General features: G+C 40.2%; 1 protein-coding gene across 1 annotated transcript in view; it reads left to right on the plus strand.

Annotated features, from left to right (window-relative positions):
* Positions 1–7,501, plus strand: part of LOC147612481 (sterol 3-beta-glucosyltransferase UGT80A2-like) — a 96,399-nt gene extending 88,898 nt beyond the window's left edge. The window contains exons 14-15 of the mRNA XM_086783111.1: positions 6,527–6,676; positions 6,810–7,501. Coding sequence (XP_086639237.1) covers positions 6,527–6,676; positions 6,810–7,001 — 342 coding nt within the window. The 3' untranslated portion in view covers positions 7,002–7,501. The remainder of the gene's footprint in view (positions 1–6,526; positions 6,677–6,809) is intronic.
* The last annotated feature ends 4,290 nt before the right edge of the window (positions 7,502–11,791 follow it).

Here is an 11,791-nt window from a genome sequence, read left to right on the forward strand (position 1 = left end):
ATTTTACTTTCATCCGAGGCAGTCTAAGTACGCTATCGATCATTCTCTAGCAAGAACTCTTTGTACATTTGCTTGCTCAAATTCCTCCTAGGTTACCAGCTAGCAGTTTGCTTTTTTTAAACTCAACCACAAAAGTCAACAAAAAACATTTTGTCATCGTTTTAAAGGTTTTATTTCATTTCATATTTTTTAAATGAAATGGAAAGGTCTCAAAGTGATACTTATCATACATAGAAAGTGTTGGGTGTGCAATTGAAGAGCTAAATGAGAAATTGGGGAATATTTTTGTAATTGGAAGTGCAACTGTGAAAATCTTGACTCGGGAGAGAAGATGAGAAGAAGGGAAGAGGGAAAAAGGGGAAGAAAGTCAGGTAAGGGAAGTCAGGGGGGGGCTAGCGGTTGGAGCGTGCAGGACAAAGCACCGGGCTGGAATGTGTAAGGGCTAGAGATGCATGTGCGCATGTACACCATGCAAGCAATGGGTGCATGTCTTGGGCAATGGGTAGATGTGGAGGTGTAAGGAGGGGTGCACTAGCATTGGTGGATACATGCATACTAAGGTTTTGTGCCAAAAAAAAAAAGCTTGTTTTTTTTTTCCTTTAAAACATCAACTTTGGGCAAAACAGCGTTTTGGGCAAGAAACTTCACCTTGTTTCACATGTTCCTTGGTCTTATAATTTTTTTGGAGAGAAAGGGTGCCAATACTCCCTCACACAAATGCGTGGTATAATATAAATATATATTTATATTCTAGTATCTAATCGATGACTAGTAAATTCAAGGTGCTCAACTCATATTAAAAAACCCAAAATCGCCAACTGAACATACTATGTTGTTACCAAGGAAGGTAACGTTCTTTAGTCTTATAAGGAAGAGCACCCACAACACTTGTTTGCAATTGTTTCATCCCCTTTCGAAGGGGAAAACCACGTTTTTACGTGACTATGCACTAGGGGGCTATTTTTTTAAATTTAATCGCTTGATTTTTTTTGAGAAAGGTATGGATAGCATCCTTATTTCTATCATTTTCTTTTCCATAAAAAATTGGAGGTTTCAAGTCCGTGTGATTTGCAAGTAGGAGGTGTTGGTCATGACCACTCCCAGCTAGTTCAGGTGTGAACACAGCTTACTCACGGGCACTTTTTCCCTATGGCTGGACACAGGTTTTTTCCCCGTGTGAACACACTTATGTGTGTTGGGCCACTTTGCCTCAAGCTATATTTTTGTACTCATTGTACTTTTGTACATTCATTATCAGTAGAGTACTTTTCCAGCAGCTAGGCTCTCACGTGGGCATTAGTCTTCCATGTGCCATCCACAAGTAAGTGAATTTTCAGATTTAAGTAGAGTACTTTGTGATAAATCTGATAAGGGATTCTCTCCACGGCAACACCCATTCGGTGCCGGGTAGTCCAAGCTCTCGGAGAACCACAGTTAGCTTCCCAATACTTTGCTCCAAGTGCTCCTAAGAGGAAATGACCAAATTCTTCAAGTTGAGTGAGCTACAATCAAGACTAACTCAAAGCACACATATTATTTATTCATATTTTGGGAGACTACCTGGGCAGAGAGCCCTCGACACTCACAGAGATATTTGCAGGCATTTTTGGTATTATAGGTACATTGCTTTGGCATTGGGGCATTTCTCCCAATTTTTTGGGTGTTACAGCATTGGAACAGGTGATAAAGGCACAATTGGGACATTTCCCCCAATTTTTTGTGTCTCAGCATTGGATTGCAGATTTTTACCTTGATTCAGTCATACTACTTGTTTGTACACATTTGTGACAGCCATGTCTGGGAATCCTAGTGATTTGTTTGGTATGCTCTCCATTGATGATAAGTTGGATGGAACTATCCTATGTAGGCATATATGATGAAACATGTACTAGTTGCAAAGAATTTGTGGGTCTATGTATCAAGGGCTGATGCCAGGCCTATTGTAAGCTGCAAGTACTTTAGGGACTATTGATGTAGGTGATGATGTATCTTCCGGTCGTGTTACATCTTATGCACGTTTGCCACCCACTCTAGAACAGCTCAGATGGGATGCCAAGGATGCTCAGGCACATGCTTTGATTGCCCTTTCATGCAAAAGGCAGGTTATACCACACATTCGTTCATGCACTTCTGCAAAGGGTGCATGGGATGTATGTCAAATCCCCATAGGATCTCCTTGTAGAACGCTCTTGGTACAAGACTCGAAACCTACAAACAAACCAAACAAACGTGAAGGGGGTGCAGGCCTGACTCACCTCCCAACCTTGACAGTCGTGGGCAAGCCCACTAGTCTTGGCTGTCCCCACCGAGCCATAAGCTGAGCTAACTAGATGGACGTACCAACCAATCTCTACCTCGTGACGTCCCATACCGCCACGAAGCTACCCTCGCGGGCCTCGAGACTGCTGTCGGCCTCGCTTGCATAAAGCATATGCATGTCTGTACTAGATCCAGGCTCCCGACCATAGAGCTCTCACAAAGACACCCGAGACTCTATGAACTAATGACTAACCTTGGCCACCCTTTTATAGACTCTTGGCCGGTCATCGGGCGTCCACACTTGGGCGCCCGCCCGTCCATACTTGGGTGCCCGTCCGTTAGTCTATCCCTAACTCAGCTCGCCAATCAACCTGCCTAGCTCCAAGCTTCCCCAAACCTCGAAGCTAGTCTTGTGTACATGTAGCACACGGTAGATACACACTGTGCACATGACAATGTACTTGCCTCTTTGTATCAGGTTCGCAATGAGGCTCGTGTTGCCTATCTTCGCAAGAAGATTGAGTCTGAGCATATGGATGAGGGTGATTCAATGGACAAGTTCCTTACCCACATCAAGGATTTGCGAGAGCAGCTCCTCAACATTGATGAGGTCATTCCAGATGGTTCACTTGTATCTATAGTGCTTTAGGGTTTGCCAGAATCCTATCAGGGTTTTGCTACTACTCTTTGTCTACTCATGAAGGGTAATCCAAACTTGTATACCTTTGATGAGTTGGTGACTCTCTTATTGCAGGAGCAGCAGTCTCGTTCTAACAAGACTACTATGCTTTCTGCTGATCAGGCATTTGGTGCTTTTGATCGAATCAAAGGTAAATCTGGGGTTGCATCTAGTGGTAAGCCTAAGGGCAAACCACATGCCCATTCAGATTCTACCTCGTCTAAAGAGGATGAAACCAAGAAAAAGAAGAGATGCAACTATTGCAGAAAACTTGGCCATCTTATTGAGGAATGTAGGAAGCGCATTGAGAGTAAAAGAAAAAGAAGCAACAAGGCTTGGCTGCTACTGTGGACACTAAAGAAGAGGCTAGCTTTGCTCATGAGGGCTATGCATTAGTGGTTACATGCAGTTTACTTGCTTCTTGTATGTCTATCGTAGTTGAAGATTGGTACTTTGATAGTGGTGCTTCTAAGCACATCACTTTTTGCAGAGATCTATTTGCCAATTTGCAGGATTCACCTCTAGGTGGCATAGTTATGCTTACTCCATTAAAGGCATTGGCAATGTGGAGCTAACAGCATGTAATGGGGACGGTTTTATTCTTTGTGACACTTTATATGTACTAGGCATTAAGAAGAATCTCATTTCTATTTCAGTCCTTGCATTATCTGGGTTCAAGGTTCAGTTTTCTGACCATTATCTGGGTTTAAGGTTCAGTTTTCTAACAGCAGAGATTCAGCTTCTCTTATGCTTTCTGAGACATTATGCAGTGGCTTGTGTAAGCTTGACATGTATGATAGGAGTACTCATTCTCATGATGCTATGATTGCATCCACCTCTTGTGTGTTGAGTGACACTGAGTTATAAAATGCTTAGTTTGGTCACTTGAATTTCCCATCTCTTGTACGCTTGTAGAAGCAAGGTATGGTGCATGAGCTTCCTCCTATGCAGGTTCTATTCAAGCATGTATGTGAGGGATGCATCCTTGGAAAGATGCACAGGAATTCCTTTCCTAAAGATGGCGCTATGAGGGCTGTCCGTCCATTACAGCTCATTCATAGTGATCTTTATGGCCCCATGAAGGCTGCATCTTTTGGAGGACACTTGTACTTCATCACGTTCATTGATGACTACACTCGGTTTTGTTGGGTGTATGGATGCAATGAAACTACTCACTAAGAGGATTTTGGATTGAGCAGTTTCTATGGGTAGTTCTTCTCTTGATTGTTTGAGAAGACTATCCCACAGTTTATATGTACTCTTTTCTTATTATTAATAAAAATACATCTTCACCCAAAAAAAAAAAACAATGGTATGTACATCAGTTGGATGTCAAAACTGCCTTCTTGAATGGCGATTTGGAGGAGGAAGTTTGTGTCTCAGCCTCCTGGCTTTGTTCAAAAAGGTGCAGTAAGTAAAGTATGCCATTTACATAAAGCACTGTATGGCTTAAACAGGCTCCTCGTGCTTGGTACCACAAAATTCATGCATACTTGATGCCAAAGGGTTTCAGAATAGTTCAGCTGAGAGTACACTTATCCTTATTCTTTATATGGATGACATGCTCGTCACTAGCCCTGAAGAGGGTGATATTTCAGCTTGTAAAGCTGATTTGCAGCGTGCATTTGATGTCACAAACATGGGGCATTTACATTACTATTTGGGCATACAATTTATACCTTTTGAGGGGGGTATCATGTTATCTTAGTGTAGATATGTTGAGCAGCTCCTTGAGCGTTTTCACATGACAGATTGTAAACTTGTTTCTGGCTCTTGAATTGGCATAGTAGTTTCTTGAAGAGCTTTTTAGGTTAAATGTTTTACCTTGTGACATAGTGAGTGATAGGGACTCCAAGTTTACTTGACATTTCGGGCAGCTAGTCTTCTAGAAATTGGAGACCAAGCTGAGTTTGAGTTCGTTTGATCATCCTCAGTCCGATGGGCAAACGAAGAGGGTGAAACAGATTTTGGAGGATATGCTTTGTGCATACATCTCCAAGTGACGATCAGACTAGGAGAGGTACAACCTGATGGTTGAGTTTGCCCATAATAGTGCAAAGCATGTGGCCGTTGCTGGTTACATTCTGTTTATATTGATGCATGGATACCAACCTAGATCTCCGGTAGCTATGGGACTTTAGGGTATTCAGAGTGATGGGATTTCTTGGCGAATATGCAAGAGATGCTAGCCAGAGCTAGGGATTCTATTAGGAGTGCTCAGGATAGAGCATGGTTATATGCTAATAGAGAACGTTCGCCAAGGGAATTATCCAAGGGAATGTTGGTGTATTTGCGAATACCCAAGAATTAAGAGACATTACTGACGGGGAAGGTTGGGAAGTTATCCCCTAGGTACTATGGACCTTTCCGGATCCTTTAAAAGATCTGAAAGGTAGCTTGTAAGCTAGAACTACCTCTGAATGTGAAAGTTCATCCATTCTTTCATGTTAGTAGACTGAAAGAGATGTTAGGAGCAGAGGATAGCGTTGTTACTCCCCAGGAGCTTGTTGAGGTTAGACTTCTCCTATGTTCCACATGAACTGGAAACGGTGGTTGCTTTCAGGGAAAGGAAACTTAGAAATAGGTTGATCCCTGAGCATAAAATTACGTAAAAAATTTAGGACAGAGGACTCGACTTGGGAGACGGTTGATAGTTTAGAGCATAGGTTCCCCGGTTTTCTTGCTTAGACAAATTTTGTTTCTGAGAATGGAAACATCTGAGGGGGGGAAGTATGGAGCTAATCCTCAGATTAGTGGGCGTAATCCAACAAGGTTAAGGAACTCTAGGATTTGGAGATAGTAGGAAGATGTAGAGGGCTAAGGTTCGGAATTAATAAAAGTAGGCTACTAGCTATCTATATCAGGTTGGCTATTTATAGCGGTAGTTACCACTATATAAGTGATGCCTTGGGTTATTATTATGTGGTCACTCGTGTAGTGCACTTCTGATGGGCTTGTGCCTGGACCATAGTTTCTACTCCTGTTGTGGACATGGCAGATCATGGATAGTCTTGCCGAGGGCCCCTATGGGCATGCTTGGGATGCTAGTGCTGATGACTTGCATGTATCTGCGGAGTGGAGACTTAGCCCTTGGCTCAAGGGTGGATTGAAGTTCTGATCCTATGGTTGGGTGGTGAGCTTGCTTGCTCTCCTTGTATTTGGTTTCTCTAATCTTGTTTTGGACATCTTGGTTAGACAGGCCCGGGAGGCCTGTTACAAGTATGCCTCTACTGGTGATCCAAAGATCATGTGTCGGGTATTTTTGCAAAAAACAATTATTGTCAAACAAGTATTTTGATGCTCTAAATTACATTTGAGTCAAGAAAAAAATTAATTATTTAAACTTATAAAGATTTATGCACACATGACATTGGTACCAGGTCTCAAGGTTTGGAAGTTAACAGAGAATTATTTATTTTTGGTTATCATGATAGAAAGGCTTCAAGAATAGATGCTTGTTTCTTTTGCTCTTGTCCAAATTGCATTTTTCAATCGTTTTTGAAATTGGTCTTTAGCTACAGAGGTGTGTAGGCTTGACCAAATAGGGTGTGTAGGCTTCTAACTTGTTTTCATCTGTATGTTCTGTAGTGCCCAACCACCATTGTGCCTTTTTTTGGAGACCAGCCTTTCTGGGGTGATCGAGTGCATGCAAAGGGAGTGGGTCCAGCTCCTATACCTGTGGGACAGTTTTCTCTTGATAAGCTTGTCCATGCAATTAAGTACATGATGGACCCTCAGGTATGATGCTCTTTTTCTGAGGCACCTTGATCTGTAAGTCCTGGGATCTTTCTGACAGCAAGTTGGTCTACCGATAGAAAAGTTGTGCCCATGTCCATGCCCTTTACCATAATTTGCTGTTTTCTTTTTTCAGGTGAAAGAAAGGGCAGTTGAATTAGCTAAAGCTATGGAACATGAAGATGGGGTAGTTGGTGCGGTGAATGCTTTCCATAAGCATTTACCAAGAGAGATGCCAAAAAGAACTCACTCCATTTCTTCAAAGACATTTTGGGAACACACAGCAAGTCTAAAAATCTTTTCATGCTTGGGTTCTGAACTGCCTTGATGGCCTGAACACTGTGCTGGGCCATTCTCAGCACCTGTATATCTTAGATGCATACGTTCATGTGCTCCCTTAAAATGCTGCAATGATAGCTGCTTTTCGTGTTTATATTTTTTTCTTCCGGGATTGCTCTCGTAGTGTGTATCAAATCTTAGTTCCGAGGTTGCTCTGCCAGCTATCTTGCTGCTAACAAATCGATAGATTTTTTCTTCTAAGGTGGCCTGTATTTGCTATGCCACTGATGACTGCAATGCAAGTGCATTCTCTTTCTTGTAGAATGTTCAAATCAAGGTTGCTTATTGAGCACTTAACCGTTTATGGGCCAGCTTGTAAAGTTGAAAACTATCAAAGTTCTCAATTTTTTGGGTCCCTTTGATATCGACCCATAGTTGTAATGCAATTATGCATGTGCCTCTGCTGTGCATCATACTTTGTGGCTATCACTTTCTTTGTGGTAGGAACAGTACTAAGGTGAGCTGTTCGAATGTTGAAGAGACAAACTAGATCCATCTGTGTACAAGTGAAGGTTAAGATGTTGATTGACGATTGGTATTTTTTCTTCTAATTTCTACAGTTGTATAATACACCAAGGAGATTGGATAGCGCTAAAAATTTGCAAGGGCTTGCAACCCCATCAGTACTACAAATAATAATTTTGACTTATCATTGGTTTGACATAGATGCCATTATTTCACACTTGTTTCATGTGTTGGAGCTTCAAAACTTCTCTTTAGGGGTTTGTCATTTTCAAAATTCAATCAATCATTGTGCACAATCTGGTTTTGATTGGGGGATAGATGTCTCATTATCACATTCTTTTAGCAGGGACATTTAATCTGGGAATTGTTCAATGAAGTCAATGTTGAAATGCACGGGCATGCGTTTGGTCCAATTTTTTGTTTAGATTTTAGTTGCTTTCGCAGAACAATATCGAACGGTATTTTAATGCACTAGTGTAGCTGCCAAATGAATGCAGCTTGTTGAGTTTATATGCTCAGAGATCTCTACATTGTTGCCTAGGGGTGCGTGGTACTTGCTAATAGGTTGGTTGGTGCATAGACTGATCATCACCTGAGCGTGCACAATATTGACTCATATACTCCCTATATGGTGTAGGAGTGGTTGTGCCTTGATTATATTGCAATGATTTTCCTATGATTAGGAAGTTTAGAGAACCTTTACACAACTTGCAAAGTAACTTGAAAACAAAAAATTATCCCATCAGTAAACTCGTAATCTTCCAAAATTTACATACACTTGATATATGCCCTAGCATAACTTAAGATTGAAACTACATGAATTCATCATTGTAAACCGTCCATAAGCATGAACAAGCTACATTTATCCATGTGCACATTGCATCACAGGCAAATATGATATTATTGCTTTTCAAGTACTCGACTAGTTTTGCATTTGTGCCCCCTCCACCATGACCACCACAAAGGGGGAGCTGCGCTACCCCCTCAATGGCCCGCATAGGAGCAAGCATCATCGTCTCATGAAGAGCAAGGTTTTCCTTTTGGAGAGTAACCTTCCCAAGAGAAAGAGCAAGCCTCACCCAATGTTTAGAACAAAGCTATGATGCAATATGTAAATTCAGTATATTAGACAATTGTTCACGTAAATGAGCATGTGTTCTTGTATGCAATCTTTGCATCATGAAGGATGCCCAAAGGTTTAGCTATGTTCTTGTCCGAAAGCTTGTGCCTATAAGTGGGGAGATTTCCCAAGTCTACGAGCAATCTTTGGTGATTATGCTAACACAAACACCACCATCCAAGATTGAAGAAATTGTCGTTCCTTTATAAACGACAGGTAATACGACATTCATTTCATCACTTTTGAAGTAGTGTTCAAGCTTGTTCATGGGCACTTTTGGCATCCTTTGTTTTTGGCTATGAAAGGAGAGCACTCATTGTGGCACGGCTCATCCTCCTCTTTAGGTTTAGGTTTAGCTATGTGGGCTCTTAAATTTCCATTCATCTAGTCGGATAACTCCAATGTTCATAATTTTCTTATTAAAGATAACTTATTGAGACTCGGACTTCTGAGGATAAGAAGGTTGTAAGGCCTGCTATGTTCCTCGCGCGATATTCACGCTCACTTAGCTCATACTCACTCGCTTTGATTTGGCAACCATTGTTTAGTTGTTGTCTAGTTCTTGAAGAAGAACTGCTTTATCTTCTTATTCTTGAATAGAAGTAGAACTTTGTGGAAGAACAAGATTTTAGTACTATTGTGCCTTTTGTCTTTGCTATTATTGGTGCTACTAGTATTGTTGCTATTTTCACTTGTACTATTTTTTTATACTCTTGTTATGCATGTAGCTATGTGGGATGAAAGAAATAGAACCCTCTCCTTAATTCCATTTATCGTGCCTAAAATAGAAAAAAACTTTTTTTTCCTAGCAAAATAGCTCGACACTCCCTCCGTATCTATGGCATATGCTCCTAGCAAGGTTGGCATTGGGTGGTAGGCCTTGTTGAAAGTATCATGAGGCTCATTTGGGTACTGCCAGATCCACATGGATCATCACTGTTTTTCCAATTACACAAATCGAACTCAAAAATATATGGTACTATGTTTACAAGAACAAAAGTCTTCTATCGAGGAAGGGCATGTTTTTTGGGTCTTCTAATTTTTGGAGAGAGTGTGTCAACTCTCCACCCACATGAAAAGGTGGTTATATATTATGTGTATTAATATATATATTTAGAAAACACTTATATTAATTGTGTGTTTACAAGGAAGTGTGTATCAATTTGCTGAAATGAAACAACACTTGCAAATTACAAAATGTGAGATTACACACCATTGAACTCAACATGCATTTCTATTTTTTTTTTTTATTCCTATTATTGCTCCTTGTCCGCCTATTGTTGCTCTTCTTGCTCATATTGTTGCTACTCATATTGTTATTGTTATTGTAATTGTTGATGTTACCCTTGCTACTACTACTGTTGCTATTATTACTATAATTGTCAATATTGCCCTTGTTGTTTCTACTCCTCTTACTATTGCTACCATTATTATTGATCTTGCTATCGCTATTGCTTTTGCAATTACTACCTCTTGCTCTTGCTCTTGCTCTTGCTAGAAGTGTTGGTACTCCTACTCTTGCTACTGCTATTACTAGTTTAGGAGGAGAAGGAGAAGAGTGTACTACCATCCTTTGGAGATAAAAGTACAATCTACTCCTGCTCTTTCTAATGTATTACCATCCTTTGGGATTTGTAATGTATTACTAAAGCTTCTTCTTGTGTTATACATGGTCTACCATCTAATCAGTATTATGTGTGTGCAAGTGTGTGGCTAGTCAAATTTCATGCTTGATTTGAGCCATTGTCCAATATGCTACTTGGATGATCAAACATCAGCATATTTGGTAGCACGAGGAACACCCATAGCACTTATAGAAACTTTTTTAGGATGAGCATGATCTCCAACCCCTACTTCTTGCACATCATAGTCAACACTATTCTTTTATGTCTAGCATTGCTAAGTTGCACCCCCAATCTTAAGATGGTGGAATCTCGTATAGGTTGAGGCACCCTTTGGCAAGATTTGTGTTTTCTAGTGTGGTTGTGCTTATTAAGAGGCTCTTGTGTACTCCCAGTTGATAAGTGTGATAATAATCAATTTTAACAAGAGGAAGAATATGGGGACGTCATAACTACCACGTCTTTTAGAATTGTTATCTTTATTTTCTCAATACCCTTTCAAGTGTTGTTGGATGTGTTTGTGTCCTACATATCTATTTTATATAGCATAGCTTGTGTGACCAAGGCTTTAAATAGTCATAATTTGAGATCACATAATTGCAAAAAAGCATAATAACTTTGCCTTGCCTTCCTTAATTATATAACGTGATTTTTTAGGATACTCATGATTTGATTGAATAGCATAACTTGTGTGACCAAGGCTTTAAATAGTCATAATTTGAGATGCCATTACATAATTGCATTTGTTTCCAACACTTCCTTGATTGTATAACATGATTTTTTAGGCTAATTATGATTTGATTTAATAGAGTCATAACATAATTGCATTTGTTCCCAACACTTCCTTGATTGTATAACATGATTTTTGGGCTAATTATGATTTGATTTAATAGTCATAACTTGAGGTGCCATCACATAATTGCATATAATGTGATATCACCATGATAAAAGGCCACGACAACAAGTGGGTGTGTATACGGATTGGTGTAATTTCTTAGCTTAGTGATGTGATTTGGTGTTAATGGGATTGTGTGCAAGGTGGTCTTCAAAGTCCTTGGCAACCTTCTTCCCATCTCCTCTACTGCATTTTCAAACTTCTATTGGAGTACCCTTGCAATGTGTTGATGCTTCTTGAGCATGTCATTGGTGCCCTCAATCCTAAGCTTCTACAAGTTAATCCATTAACCTTTAATAATCTTTAGCTTTGTAGCTTTCATCTTTGACATTCTTCCCATAAGCCTAAGAATTATCGAAGAGTGTATCCACTTGTTGGATTGCTTTCCCTTGGAATTGGGAAGTATTTGCATACAACACCTTCAGAGGTGTGAAGGTCTATATAGTGATTCCAAATTCTCCAAATCAAACATGTCATTGAAAGTTATCAATACTCTTGATTTTCTTGGCTGCACTTTCATTGTTTTCTACATCATCATTTGTCTCCACTATGGTGGGTCTTGTGACATCTGTTTCCACTTGAGTGGCTATAAGAATTGACCTCTTAAGGGATTTCTTTGCTAGTAACTATGTTGTCTCCTTGCTCCTCTGGTCATCCAAGGCCTCATACATATCATT

The sequence above is a fragment of the Cibotium barometz genome, chromosome 45 (genome assembly GCF_041138505.1).
Source record: "Cibotium barometz isolate CiBa-2024 chromosome 45, ASM4113850v1, whole genome shotgun sequence".
Taxonomy (NCBI): domain Eukaryota; kingdom Viridiplantae; phylum Streptophyta; class Polypodiopsida; order Cyatheales; family Cibotiaceae; genus Cibotium; species Cibotium barometz.